The sequence below is a fragment of the Triturus cristatus genome, chromosome 9, assembly GCF_964204655.1.
Source record: "Triturus cristatus chromosome 9, aTriCri1.1, whole genome shotgun sequence".
In the NCBI taxonomy this organism is placed as follows: domain Eukaryota; kingdom Metazoa; phylum Chordata; class Amphibia; order Caudata; family Salamandridae; genus Triturus; species Triturus cristatus.
The window spans coordinates 367,740,272-367,756,278 of NC_140592.1; the positions used below are offsets into that span (position 1 = coordinate 367,740,272).

The 16,007-nt window shown below is 41.6% G+C and overlaps 1 protein-coding gene across 1 annotated transcript in view; it reads left to right on the plus strand.

Annotated features, from left to right (window-relative positions):
• GRM2 (glutamate metabotropic receptor 2) overlaps positions 1-7,799 on the plus strand; it is a 442,819-nt gene extending 435,020 nt beyond the window's left edge. Inside the window, exon 6 of the mRNA XM_085625166.1 lies at positions 2,613-7,799. Within this exon, the coding sequence (XP_085481292.1) occupies positions 2,613-2,686 (74 nt within the window). The 3' untranslated portion in view covers positions 2,687-7,799. The remainder of the gene's footprint in view (positions 1-2,612) is intronic.
• Positions 7,800-16,007: the final 8,208 nt, after the last annotated feature.

A 16,007-nucleotide genomic window follows, 5' to 3' on the forward strand; every position in this document is an offset into this window, starting at 1 on the left:
TGCAAGATGGTAGAGCTATACCATCCATTTACTTTCTTAGTTCTTCTAATCATATATCTCTGCTACTGTCTAATGGTTGTTACAGCTCATCTATTCTACACTAGAATAACATATGTTTAATAAATCCTTATTGACAAGTGCCAAGTATGTTTATTCTGTGTATCTCTGAGACAAACTAAGTGAGCACGAGTGACTGAGCGAAAGGTAGTAAATTATTTCCAAGATTCTGATGGATCAGGGTTGTCATGTTCTGAGGTTGCCAGAATCTAGTCTCTCTTTGGTAAGAGGAGATTATAGTGGCACTGAGAGCTAGCTGATACAGATAGGCTAACGTATCCGGTGGGCGTGCACAGAATCAGCCTGCCACCAATCCCACAGTTTGTTATCCAAAAGCGCAGATCCTATCTAGGTTATATAGGAACTACACGACAGAAGGTGCGAAGTTGAGCTTATGAAAAATAGGGAAACAGCATTCAAGAGTTACTAAAACAAAAAAAAGTTTTCACTTCATCAAGCTTTTCTCACATTCTTGTCTTGAGTGGCAATATGTAGCAAGCCTCGACAACAGAAATGGAGATATCATGCGGTCAAAGTTACATGATAAGAAAAGTATGGCTGAAGTAGGTACAATTATGCTAGACAGGAAAACATGTATAAAATATTTCATATGTCATCAGATAAGGCAGTGGGATGCACACCAAAAGTTCATAGTTCAGTTTAATCTTGGTTGTTCGTTGAGTGCGTGCAAACTGGTATTGTGCCATGCTCAATAGGAACTGTGATAATCAACAACTACCAAAAATGGGGTGTCATTACACCCCAACCAATTGCACAGCTAAATTACGCCGCTTTGGCGATAATATTCCTTCTTAGTAATCCATATATTTCTTATATTTCATCATATTCGTTCATCACTTTTTTTCAACTTTTCTTCGACCACTTTCTGAGTCCACACGTAGAGTAGGAATTGCCATTTTCATATTTTCTAATGTTACCACTGTGTCCATCCGGACCTCTTGAAAGAACACGGCTGAAGCAAAAGTTGATCTGAGGCAGCATTTTATTCAATAAAAACCCAATGCATTTCGGGCCAAACGCCCTTCGTCAGGAGTCACTATAAACAATAAAAACAATACCAATTATTATATTTGCTGTAGTTTGACTTCTGAAGTACATATGTGATTAACAAACATGTTGTCTTATTTTATGTCCCAAACATTTTACATGTAGTCCGCCCTTTTTTTTTTAATGCAAAGCCACTATTACCCCACTGTGCGCATAACATACCAATATATTAGTCACACCATTCTCCTCTGTTTGCCTAAGTTTCATACTGTTCTCCCCCATCTCTACTCACTGCCAGTATAAATGTCATGCATTGTTAAATACTCGTCTTACTTCCTTACCCTCCATTTCACCCCCCCTTATCAAGTGTTGATCAGCTCACTGCTATAATTTTACATATCCTTTAACCTTCGTCTGTTATCCCCATTTTACATCATGTTAATCAGTTCTCCATTTTCCCTGTTATTTACGCGTGTTTACTCCTGCCGCTTATCGCTTAATCAACTCACTGAAAAAGAATTCTATGTTCTTTTAACCTTCATTTGTTATCCATTTTGCACCGCATTGCTCTTCCATCCATTTCTCTATATATTTACGCGCATTTATTCCTACCACTTATAAAGTGACATGTATACTGGCAGTGAGTAGAGATGGGGGAGAACACTACCTAGATATTTTCTATTTTAGAGATGTCTTTGAGAGTAGGCCTGAAGTAAATTTCTGTTATGCAGACATAATCTCATGTAATTTTAATATTTTTGTGTTACACAAAATTCCCCAGATTAAGCTATTGCACCATGTCGTGCACTACTCGTGGCAAAAATGTGTAATGAGTGCACACGAACAAAAATTACTAGAAAGTGAGAGGCTGCATTGTCACCCTCTTGTGTTTTTTGCCCTTTTTTTAAAAGAGTGAAATGCATCCTCGTATTCAAAAAAGGTTTAAAGGATGAATTCTGCGCTAAAATAGAGACAAAAGCCAGTTTTGTATTTCGCATAATGACAGATAATTATACATAATTTTTCACAAATGTCATGTAATTGCTCAAAAAACTAATTACTTGAACTTCTTCCACCCCTACTTAAGGCTAACTTATTCAGGTGGGTAGACTCCCTAGCTGCTCTCTAAGCTTTATACCGTGAACAAAACAGATTTATTATTAGTCCGACAGGAAACAAAGCAGCTATCTCTACTGGTGATAAGTTAGAACTGCATACCAGGATTTGTCTGGCTTCACTTAACAGTACTTCTGCAACATTTTTTTCTACTTTTTTTGTATTTCAAAACTCTTTATTATTCCTGTGGCCTGTAATGTATCTCTGGGATTTGTTTTCCATAATATTTTCATGATGCTTGTTAATCATCCTAGCACCTATAGGGTAGGCAGGGTCTCCTTTAGTTCTCACACAAGGCCACTTAGCAGGCACAATCTGGTCATTGTTCATAGGCATATCTTCTATGATTGTGTGACCCATGCATGCCAAGCTTGTGGAATGTTTGAATGTTCTTCAGTGTACTTACAAGGTTCTCCTTGCTCTTCTCACAGGTTCTGCCTCCCAGTACGTGCCAACCGTGTGCAATGGACGTGAAGTTGTGGACTCGACCACATCCTCGTTATGAAGTTCTTCGTGTGAAGGCACCCAGCACCAGCTCTATGCTGTGAGGACTGTTCACTTCCCATTCAGCTCCTTTCATTCCAAGTCTCTTCTCTCCAGCAAGTTGCACATTTTGGTGGTGATAGGGATGTCCTTCATGGTCCTAGATTCCTCGACAGAAAATGGCCAAACTCTATTTTGTTCTCAAAGATCTTCCATTGCACAATTGTGTCAGCACCTCAAACATGAACTGAAGCCTGAGCAGTTGCATCAAAACATAAGGACCAATGTTCTGGCATTAAGGGGATGGCAGCTCAACCAGCATGCAATAAACTGTTGTCAAAGGTGGGAGAGAAGATCCCTCCCTAGAGCACAAGAGGCGTTTTGGTTACATAACATGTGGTGCCCGATCACCCTATCAGCCACAACGACCTATGTGCTGGCACTGGTGGGAAAACAGATCATACCGAAGAGCACAAGCACCCATGCTGGCGCAGGTGGGAGGGAGGGGTCAGATGACCCAATAGAGCCCAACAAGGAAGGGACACCATTTTTATATAAGAACATTGGAGCCAGCGAACACCTCCCCACACACAGCACAATGACCTGTGGGCTGGTCAAAGAGAGACAACAGATCACCCACAAACAGACCAAGTACCTTATAACTGATACATGAGGGATGGCAGGACACTACTGTAGGATACATGAGCCTGTCAGGAGATTGGCATATAGCCCCAGGGAACAATGGTCTGTGAACTGGCACAGAAAAGATGTCAGATCAAGCCACAGGACAACCAACTGTTTATGCTGCAACCTAAGAGAGAGCAGATAAACCCTTACAACAAAAAGACGTGGGTGCTGACATTGAATTCAGAGCAACCTACAGCACAAAGGACCATGTGCTGGCCTTCAGCTGGAGTCAGGTGTGCTTAGCTCGACCAGGCATTCAGACCTTCGTGTAGATTTAGGCCCGAGGACACGTGGTTAAGGGTACGTCATCATTCAAGGCACAAGATCTGCTACAATGTCACAGAGTCAGATCACATTAGTGGGCAATACCCCATGTTTACTGGGATAAGGGGGACTGCACACCACCTCAAAGAGCACAAGTTCCTGGTCACTGACCCAGGAGTGCAGACATATCACTGGCATTAAAAGCACAGATTACTTTTCAAACCAGCATCTTTTCCATTCTCTCTTTCTACTGAAAACAGAAAGACTAACTCAAAGGAGTCAATCAGAAGAAATACAGATCCACAAGGGGAGGTCAGGGGAGTTTGTGGACAGAGCACAATTGACGAGAAGGTGATGGAAGAGACTTGTAAGAGATTGAGAGAGGCAGGAGATAGGTAGTCGAAAGAATGTGCGGAGACTAAGAGCACAGGATAGACAATATGGCACATAGGGCCAAGAGGGAGCAAATAGGTTGAACAGGAGAAAAGTTTAGGGGGGAAGGAGAAGAATACGAAAGAAGGCAAAGGGAATCCGAGAGAAGGAGTTGAGTGACGGGAGAATATGGACTGAGAAAAAGGACTGGAGGGAGATTAGGAGAGAGCTCAGAACGGATAGATAAGAAAGAGGCAGGGAGGTGAGGATAAAAAAACTGAAGGGAAGACGAAAGAAAAAAGCGATGATCGACGTGGAAGGGGAGAGGATAAGCCCACAATTGGATAAGAAAGGTCGGAAGAGGACGGGGCTAGTAAGGCGGAAAACAAGAGAAAGTTTGAGGCAACTGGAGAAAAGGATCAAATAGCACTGAAGAAAGACTAATACATAAACAGTAACACAGATACCTTCATGTACTCAAGAATACAGATGGCGATGAGAGAAAAGAAAGGAGGGATAGAGAGGCAAATAATGTGCATCTAGAGCGGAAGAGTAACCCACACAGCAAGGACCACCAAACAGCATATGGATGTATAGTACCGCTGAGACAACACTAGAACGGGACGTTTCGCTTGATCTCACTCTCAAGCAACAAAGAACATCTGCTTCTGTGAGATGTTCAAAGCAGAGATCTCATTGGTGCAGTCTGAGAATGCAGTAGCGGCCTCTACTGGTGGAACGTTTGAGGTGCAAGTCAAGATTTGCAATGAGAGCCTGAGCTGGGTCAACTGTTGGTTCCAAGGTGCATCAGCCCAACTTGCAGAGTTGCTCACCGAATGAACCTACCCAATCACCAGCAGGGCCTGTTCGTCTCGGCACTTATGAAGAACTGCCATCAGGGCATCTCTGTCCACCAACTCTGGAGTCTTAACAAGGAAATGACATATGCATTCTGAGCCTAATTAGGCATTGGACTTGCTTTTGAACTGGCAATCCCTATTGTCCATAATGATTTGGTCTTCTGTGGTCAAACCTGCACACAGATTTATAGGTGATCTCTTGCAGGTGAAACGTTTGCTGCCCTCTGACTTTTTACTCTTTAAAATAATCGTCTGATAGCACAGTCTGTCCCTGAAGACCCATGTGATGCTCTTAGCACTTCCCATTTTACCCTTCTTTCACGCCCATCAATATGGAAACAGCAGCTGACCCTCACACCTCAAGTTGCCCCTCCAAGAACAGTTGAGCCTCGGTCGGGCAGCAGCCCTGCTGTTGCCGAGGTGTACATAAAGCGTTGAGGGCCAGGCAGAGCTCGGCATCTTATCCCTCAAATAACAGCAGCTCAAAACATGGAGATTCACTTCATCTGAAACCTCAGCACTGAGCCAACTGGACTTCCATCACTCCACTGGGCGTAACCTGCAGAAAATAATTAGTCCTGGTCATGTGGCATTTAGAGGCAGAAAAAAAGCTGTGACTTGGAATGAGTTGTATTTCGACAAGCTTAGTTATATTGTCCAGACGAGAGTTCTGGTGTCCTGGTCCATGCATTTTTCCCCTTTCTTTCACCAAACTCCATCCTCATCATTTCATCACTCGCCTTTCTTCCTCTTCTTCACTCTTCTTCTTTCCTTCCCCTTGGCCCCATCAGAAAAATGGCCGATTCCTATTCGTCGGAAGGGAGCTTCACCTAAACATCCTTAACCAAGAGCTGCTAGTCTCGGAGTAAAGATCAGGATAAAACATGACTAAATTACATAATGTTTCATTTTTTGATAGTTGAATGATACTCACCATTATGCCTCCCAGCAAGAGGACTTCATGACCCCTTCTACAAAATATTAAATTGAAGCCTGTACTGCTCGCCTCTGCTCCTTGGACGATCACACGCCTCCACATCGTGCCCAAGATACGAGCCATACTCTATCTTTAGGTTTTTCTTCCAAAATTAGGTTAGATTAGATAAGAGAATGTAGACGGAAGAGCATGTGCATCAATTGAAAAAGAGTGATGGACAATAAATACCTTTTCTATCTCTATGGATTCTATTCATGTGACCTGGGGAAGAAGACATTAGGAATTACCACCTGGTTTAAGGAAAGTCCAACAATCTTTGGAAAAAAGGACATATTAAAACAATGCGTGCCAACATAATCTGGTTACATCGCACTAGAAAATGTTGAGAAGAACAATGATCTTATTGATATCACTAATATATAAGCCCAGAAAGGTCAGACTTATGCCTCATGCAAAAGTATGATGGTCACATGCACTTTTTCCAAACCTAGGAAGTAGTGCCGTCTATATAAAGTGGATTAAAAGCACTGCCTGCCGCTTCCTCCAAGCAGACACTACCTTCTTGCGATTAGGCCTGGGCAGAGTTACGCGTAGTGATAAAAAAAAAAACTCCGCCACACTACGTAGAGTTCCGCATGCTGCAGAGTGCGTTAAGTTGCGCCGTTCACACTAATTTTTACCTCCGGGTGTTTGTCTGCGCTGGAAAATCAGCGCAAACAGCACCACTGGACAGAGCTGTGAATTCAGACATTTGGAAATGATGAAGACTGCTCATCCTTTAACTCTCCAAGCTGCAAAGTCTTCTTCCATATTGCCTGACTGCCACTAAAACAATGAATACGACAGCTTTATTCCCACATCTAGCGATATGTACGTGCCACATTGGCACTTAGTAGAACATGAAGTTTGGCATAGATAAATATCAATTATTATATCTCACTGCAGGGGTTCCATAGGGTTGCCTAACAAACTGGTTTCTTTAATTGATCTTCACAATAGACCTTAAATAGGTCGAACCCTTGAGGGATTCTTCCCTTCACAACGGTGGAGAGTCAATGTCTACTGATTGTACATGTGAATCATCGCAGAAACCTGTCCTGTGTGGATCGGCACGTTTTTTTTTCTTGCATAAGAGGAGAGTGGTTTTGGTATGGCCTATGCACCCGAATGTGTAAAAGAACAACTGTGCGCATGTGGCCATCAGCATAAGGACATAAGCAAATTCTGCACCAGGCTGTCCAATTCTTTGAGAGGGGCTTGCCTGAGTGTCTGCAATAAAGCATGGCTTTGAATTCTTGTTCTACTGCAGAGCACCAGCAAGATGCAGGACACATAACTTTAACCAACAAGCAGTTAGTCTTGAACCACCAGCTAGTATGCAATCAGAATTCACAGCACAAATAACTAAACTTAACATAGGAAATATTGATTCATACCCCTTACTGAGGATGGTGCCTTTGAGTTAAACATGGTTTTCCACAAGTTGAGGTATAACAACATTAAATATTGTACCACGTTAGCCAATAGGAAGAGAATTCCTCCTTGGTTTTGTCCTTTTAAGTCCCGATTTATCCAGCGAGGGATTAGCATATTACCATCACAGGTCTGGTTAATACAGAAACGGTTAAATATGTAGTTCCTCTCATTCCTAAAATCATAGGTACATCTCTGTTACTAAATTACGTTAACCAAGCCCACTATCTTCAATTGAAGTAATCAGAAGCTGTGCTTTAATTCTGAAAAGCAAAAGAGAAAATTACATCCAACGCATACTTCCAACATGGCGCTGGCTCTGTCCCCTTAAATCTCTTACGCAACCCATTTAACATGAGCTGAATGGGGACACCTTCGATAATGGCCATAGGTTAAAGACGGAGGTGTATTTTTACATTGAAGCGTGCATATGGGATGAGAGTCAGAGACATTTTAAGGCATGGGCAAAGTGGGCTCTGGCCCAGGGCCCCAGAATTTCAGGGGGACCCTTGATATAGCCAGCTCTGTTCTGAAGGGAGTTGCCCTGATGACCTTGAATAACTATTAAAGAGATTGTTTTGAATACCATTTTCCTTTAATTTATTTTTAAGGTGGGTGATGTGTGAGAGTCTGTTAAAGACGTTTTGCAAAATAATATTGGGCCCGATTCACAGAACTAACTTAAGACAAAATCCTAAACTTACTACCATTTTGGTATCCACAGAAGGCACTTACTCATTTTGGTATTCACAGAAGGCACTTACTCATTTTGGCGATCACAGAAGTTAGGACTCCTAACTTTAGGACTCCTAAATGTCTTCTGTGATTACCAAAAGTCTTAAAGTTAGGATTTTTCTCTGTTTAGGAGCAGTAAAGTTAGGACTCCTAACTTTAGGCTCAAAAACAAGGGATTAAGAATCATCCTGTGCTTCTGCAACAGCTGACTGGGTTCTTCTTCAGGAAACCAGGCATTTTAGAAACAAGTTGGGGCTTTACAAATCTACTGGAGTGGGATTTCTGAGTCGGAAATATTAATAATAGGAGGACATGCATAAGGAAACTGTAGTATTGGAAAATGGCAGGAATGCATGGTCCCAAAACACTCTCTCTGCACATGAATGCAAAAGATACAATCCCACAGAGGGAAAGAAAACGGCATCCACTTGAGTCATTAAAATACTATAGAACGACTGTAAGCAGAACAGCTATTAATCTGATGCATGAAAGCAGTACGTAAGGGCATGCATAGATTTTAATGTTTGAGTGCATCAATGAAAGAAATAAAAAAGGCTGATTGTAGAAGACAGTGAGATGATGTCCGTGAAAGTACATTAGTTTCATACATTTGCTCGTCAGAGGTTATCCGAAGGCATGCAAGATCCTCCAGGCTATCACTCAGAGAACATCCATCCAATGTAAAACACTGTAAACCGGTGTGCAGAAAGACTGCCTAGACCAAGGTGCAAACCTTTGTCCTTACTGTTCAAAAGCAAAATCCCAACCAGGAGAAACTGAGCTTGACCGAGACAAGTGAAAGAGCTGTGAGAAACAGGCTCTCCGTGGTGGATCCAGAGTAATGAAGATTTACATGATATTGGAAAAGCGCAGAGTCTCCAAAGGAGGATTAGCAAAGTAGTCAAGGAGAGAACACACAAGGTGGATGTTACAGCCAACCCTTACACATTCACTCGGAGACCATTTCCCCTGAAATTCCATCGAATAAAAGAGTTACCACCTCTTGTTGATTGTGGAAATGTGCCCCTCGCTTCCACCACAACAAATCGCTATAAGCTGGAGCATTTAAATGATACAAGGCTTGCTTGCAGAATGTTATCATCTTTGGTCCCACAACACTGAAGAGAAAAAAACGCATCCAAACCCAACCCAAGTAAGATATTATTTTGTGAGTCTGAGAAATGTAGATTAAAGTCTCAAACCACACAATTTTCTGTTAAATTGAGAGAAAGACCGAGACCAAGCATGAACAGCTCGTAGGGATGAACCAAACAAGACACCTACATTACAATTCCCTCATCATCTAACTGCACCTTTCTGCTTTCCTTCCTCCCTCCCTTAACCGGTGGCACCTCATTCTCCTCCCACGTGTGGCTCCCCATCATAGGGCCCTCAGTCCGATAGAGGCAGAGATCGGTGTTCTTATTGCATTTTTGTATAACTTGTATCAGTTGGACCAGGAAAATGACATTGTTCCAGCGTGAGGTTCTTTCTGGAAATTATTTAATGTCATGAGTGTAAAAACAAACAAAAAAAAGCAGTTTTTCAGAGTAGTTCAATTTGTGAACGAGTTTGTGATCTTTACAATTCTTGTAAATAAAGTGATATTTTGTACATATTCTTGTCTATGGCTCAGCAGAGGTGATGCAGGAGCGCTATGATGCTTGACTAAAGGACCACTTCTGTTGACATCAGTGCTATCCCTACAGGTAAGTGTGCAAAGCCCTGGTAATTTGGAAACAAGCTTCTCTCCCTTCTATTCAAAATATTGTAAGCGGACACCAGCCGACACTTAAATGTCACATTAAACATTTTCTGACCCAGCTTCCAGATTCAGGAAGATGACCATTGCATATTCCAAGTAATGCTGTGCTTGTCCTGAGATTAATTTATCACTGTTCTAGGTCATTATGTAGCCTCTTGCCAGAGGCGACCATGTGGGTATGGTTACAGTTAAGCTTGTATAGCTGCCAACAGCCAAGGAACTCCAGAAGAATAGCCAAGGTCAGTTGAGAACATTTAAGGTGGAAGCTCTAGCCACTTCTAACAAACTCACTCAGAGGCCATATCCCCCTGAAATGCCATGGAGCAGCTCTTGCCGGGTGTGAAAATGCTCCCCTCGCCTCCACCACAACTACAACAAATTACTATAGACCTGGGGCACTCAAGTGATACAAACCCTTTTCACTGAAATGTTGGTGTCTTTAGCCCTAAAACGTTGAAGGAAAAAAACGCATCCAAACCCTAATCTAATAAAAAAAAAGTGTATGGTAAGTCTGAGAAAGCAAGTTGAAAGTATAAAACCAAACTATTTTGGTTCATTTTGACAGAAAGACTCAGCCTGCAAAAAGAAACTTAAATCATGAACAACAGCTTTGGGAATGTACCAGACAAGGCACTTTCGTTATAACTCCTGTATCAACTTATTGCACCTTTCTGCTTTCCTTCCTCCCTCCTACCTCCCCCATAACCAGGAGCTGTGTTTGTAGTGTGCTGAATTGCTTATTGTCCTAGACCATATGGTAGCTTCTTGCTAGCGGCTACACATGCGTATGGATACAGTTCAGCTTGTGTACCTGACAACAGACAAGGAAATGACAAGTAAAGTTTGCCTAATATGCTGAATATTTGCCCACCATGCTATTTTTTGAAGGTATGACAGCCAATACTTTCAAAGTTCAATAATATACTCTTTTGAGGCTTTAAATCCGCTCTCTTCATCTAGCGGCCTGTCAGCATGTCATTTACATTTCTGCTCCGCCCACCACAGCATACAGTATGAGCAATGGGTCATTCGACAACTTTGGCCATTGGCTTACCTCTGTGTGGGTGACAGCATTCTGCCCTTGCACAATTTACACTTATACACAAAAAGTAGCAGACTTGTACAGTTTCACAAAAACCATTCCCAAACAATGAAAAAGCCTAGAGTTGGTAGCCAACACCAGACCTATTGGCTTTGACAATGATGGTTTAGGATTCGGCCAGGGAAAGCAAAGTTGAAGACTGATGCAGGAACAAAAATAGTGTTGCTATGATGTTTTGGGGGATTTTATTTAAATATGTATGATGGTGACTTTTCTTGATAACATACAGAATGGTGCCTTTTTATGGAGGGAAAACACATTCCTTCCAGCAAGAATTTTCTATTTTGTCTTGCCTACTATGACCTGATACAGATGTTAACAAGCCTTGACTCACAATGTGGTATATCTAAAGCCGAGTAACAGAGTAAGCAAGAATTGGAACCACATACTATCTGGTAAATGCGGTAGGCAATTACTTTACAAATCGATCAGAAAAAATAAGATATTCCTGTAATAAGATCTAGTCTCAGAATTTGCCTCTGATCCAAAATGGTAGATGTTTGTAAAGTACTTTGAGAAATCAAGAGTACAAAAAAATGTATACATCGTATGACACTATTTTGTGATCATTTTACAGATATACATTTTTATCCACAATTAACCTTTATTGTTTAATAGAATTAAAACAAATCAGGACAAATCTCTAGGACTTGTAACATTGGTGAATATTAACTAATAATTTGGAAACTTGTCAAACCTTGTTCTAAACCAGTTTAATATGCCAAAATGTCTCCTTTCAAAATTTGGAACTTTGGTGTTTACACGTTTTGGCATGCTATTTTGATTTAGGTAATCTAAACTCACAATTTGGATAAAAGAAAAGGAACATTGTAAAGAGCCTCGGAAATTAAACCCACCCCTTCCTTCCATTGGTATTAAAACTTAATGATGTAAAGTAATTGTTTTATGGATTTCTCAGACCAGACCTCATTTGCACTCATTTGGACCTATCACTTGCTTAAAGGGCCTTTTCCTGCAAGCACGCGGTACGCGGTAAAGGGTATGGAAGCCTATGTACCGCTCTCTAAATTACATCTATTAATAAGAATTACGAGCAAGGTAACGTGGCCAAGTTTGCAAAGCCACTTGTATTGCCAATGTGAGACATGAAGCAATGTAATAATCGGTAGTGGCTGGTGTGTTGGTAGAGTGGCGGGGGCGAAGGGGAACGAGGGGGGGGAGCAGAAGGGGAAAGACGGACAAGACAAATAAAAAAATTAACACTTACCTGCATTGCCCCCCTCTCTTCCGCAGGCACAGGCTCCCAGAGTGCATGCCGCCAATCCTGACGCTGCAGCATTAGGTGTGGCTTCAGCACTGATGATTTGCGCGCTCTCCAACCCGGCAACAAGCTCGGGTTAGAGACTGCTTCAGTGTGCATGATGAGACGGCCAGCCAAACCCACACGCACACTGAAGGCAGTGCAACCACTCCTCCACCAGCCTGTGATGACAAGGCCCCACCCCCAAACTTCAGTTCTGAGAGGAAAAAAATAAAACGATAATAAACAAGAGTTTACTATAGTTTTATTTTTCATTTCTTTTGACTGCTGGCAGGTGGGGCGACGCTCCTCCACCATAACGGAGGAGCCGCTGCTGGTAATAGTGTTTGCTTAAGCCTATTCCACCTGCTGCTCTTCAACAGTGGTGTGCAGTTTGCAAAATCCATTATGTTGTTGAGGAGTGAACAGCCGACAAAGCGGCTTAGAATGCATTAAAAAAAAAAAGCAAGTAAGTTAGCCACTAACCAAACTTGCCGACCCCCACCCCCCCAAACCAGCCTGTCCACCACTCAATCCCACAACCTATATGCCTCCATAAAACACTACTCCTATTCACCATCAACTACGCCCACCCCTGCTGCTCCTGCCGTCCATTATGCTGTGCCTTCTCCCCCTCCACTTTTTTCGCGTGGTCACCCTTCAGCACATCTCCATTCCACCCAATGCCCCAGCAGTCACCTACGAAGCCATTCCCCAGATTGGCTGCACATCCACCTTCTATGTACCGCCTCTCCCTCCCTTGCAAAATGCTTTGTTATCTGTAATTTTGTAGCCAGGTTCACGATATACAAATTCAACATAGAAACATAGGTACATAAGAAATGCTACTCAACAGAAAGAGTCAAGATTCTCTCACAGTTAACAGTCTGCTTAATGCAGAAGCCCTTCAGGGTTTTCGCAGTTCCTCCTCCTTCACCATTGTCACACAGGCTGAAATGAAGTTTAAAAAATCCTGTCATTTTGGGATTTCTCCTTGAACCCAAGCGTTTGCAGCACCATGGAGTTGGCCTTCCAGAAATAGTAGGCCTCAGGTCAGCTGCAAGGCACAGCATCATAATGTACTACTTGCATAATCAACTCTGTGGATTTGAGTATAGTCAAAGGAGTTATACAAGGCTTCTCCAACAAGTAGCTCGTGAGCTACAGATAGTCTATCTGCTACCTATAGTAAGTAACTCTCATATTTAGTAGGCTGGGCTACACACAGAAGCCTTTGCTTGGTTGAATTCATATACCAAAATTGAGAAGCGAATGACAGACAAAAAAAGTGTGTATTTTCAGAACACCTAAGCGGAGGCTTGGAGAAAAATGGTTGAATTTGCTACATATAGTTAAAGATGATATTTAACTGATAAATCATGCAGCATTGCAAAGGCTTATTAATAATATTATGCCCTTGTGCCAGAGGCTTTGCAGCTATGGTTATGTATTACGCATGATGCACTTAGGTGACCACTGCGAGTAGTTTTGCGTATGGTGGCTACTAATGTAATCTTATGTGATGTGATCCCTATTATTGGCAGGTGGGGGTTTTCACTGAGAGAAGTTGCTCTTATTACAGAAAAGGTCAGAGACTCTGATTTAGATACTCAATGTACACTGGGAGTGGCTGCACCAACAGGAGGATCTCTGATGCTTAGAAACCTGGACGCTTCGAATTAGCTCAATCAGACTTGAGAATCTGGGAACTGGAACATGAGGCCAGAATGCTTGATTACATAATACCTAGTATTCATGTTGTCCATCTAAAAAATAATTCTCCTACTTTGAAATCCAGGGGAAATGGCAGATTAAGGCAAACTGCATGAACAATATAATGCAACTACACCAAGAGATCATTCAATGTCAGGGGACATGCGCTGAACCCTATCCTGCCCTGGATCATTCATAAGGATCTAGAGATACAGCAGTCTCGCAAACAGGATAAAGCCCCTACTAATAGGCAGTCATTGCACCTATGGATCCGCATGAATTTTACAGCAACCAATGAGGTTGCATGTTCTCAGTTTATGCGCATCTGTTTCCAGGGTTCAACTTGGCACTCTGGAAGAAGATGAATGGTAAGCAAACCGACAAGAAATTGTACACCGACCAATCAGAGCAAAGGTTATAAAGCTTCCCCGAATAATGTGTAGGGAAGTCAATTACTAGAAGCACAAAACGTCTTTCTGAAAAGGGCATACATCTGTTTGCGTTCAAAGTAGGTCACAGAAAGTAAGTTGTCAACTGGTAATTTAATTTTGCTGACCACAATTTAATTGATTAAAGATCTGATTCACTCTCACATAAAAATAAATTCACACTCGTACACGTAAATTAGTAGGTACGTACTAACAGTTGTGGATGCATGGGTTTGGGGAAATTACAAAAATTCCCAGCAGTACATCGCAAAAGCTACACTAGTGGAATTGTAATGTGACGACTGATAATTTACTAAAGTAAATGTACTCCTCCACATTGAGAAAATGTAGCCAATAAGGCAAATGTACATTTTTTTCCTCCACAGAGAATTTGTTTTTCCTCGCAGAGAAAACCCTGCCCAACAGAAAGTTTGTAGATGTTTAGCTGCCCTTCACATCCTCGAAGGGCAGTTTCTCTAGGTCTTTTCTGGAGAAACCTTAGGCTATATCTGGGGGTGAGGGTATGTGAATGGATCCAGAGGAGTATGCAAATGCTAACAAACTGACAAGTTTACAGATGTCACAAACTCTCAAGGCAAACCACCTTCATCCACCTATTCTCCCTAGCTCCTAAAGACTAAAGTGCCTATCTTCAGCACGTGGGCATCCAGGAGGCCAGTTTCAGCATGTTCTTGCCACATTGAGGATAAGCAGCTTACGATCCACATGGGAGACACGAGGACCATGGCAAGACCTACATGCAATTCTTTTTCTGAGAATTTTGCTGCATTCTGAGATAGATCTTTGCATTCAGCCATATGGTGAGCCATCCCATATTAACTCGAGTGGAAGTTGACTTGCCTGTTTGTTAAACACAGTAATGGACTAAAGCTAAAGAAGCAAAGTATGCCCCACGAAATATATGTCTTTTTCTGCAAAGTCACATTGCCTTTGGGCTTTTATTGAGGCACTTGTGGACATTTCCAGCCAAAGGCAGGTTGTGCTTATTTCAGATGGCGACAAAAGTAAACAATTCGGCCAACACAAATATTTTATATCCGTATAACTCTTCAAATATTGACATCCAAAATATAAGCATGAACCCTAAGTGACAAGAAAAAGTATTTATTACATATATTGGTTTCTCTTTGAGATTTGGACTTTTCAAATTTGCTTCACTATTTTCTGTAGAACATATAGATATCCAAAACACACTTTAACATAACAGACAAAATACATCGTATATAGAACATAGATATATAATCTCTAAGATGCACCACCAGACACTCTATTCATACTAAAACAATATGTACACACTCGTACATATGTCATTCATACTTCATTCGTTCTGTCTCACTCAAGCGAGACACCATTAAAATAATTTAATACAAAACACCAGACAAGACCAAAATGCTCAGAATGTTCATACAAAGACGACTCCTGCTGTGAAAATAATGTTATTTTTGTTATAACACAAACAACATAATATCTATAGACATAATTCAATCCTATTCTCTTTAAATTACACGCTTTCACATAGACATAGCTGTATCTTAATATTTTTGGGGGAGAAAGGGTGGTAGAAAAAGACCCCTTCAGTTTAACATGTAGATAATATGGTCTTCTGGTTCACATTCAGCTTCCAAGGGCACCAGCACGTGTTTAGGTGCAAGACCAAATGCAATACCACCTTTTTCAGGGAGCTAAGTAACAAAATTTGTATACGAAAACAGGGAGTAGGAGAAC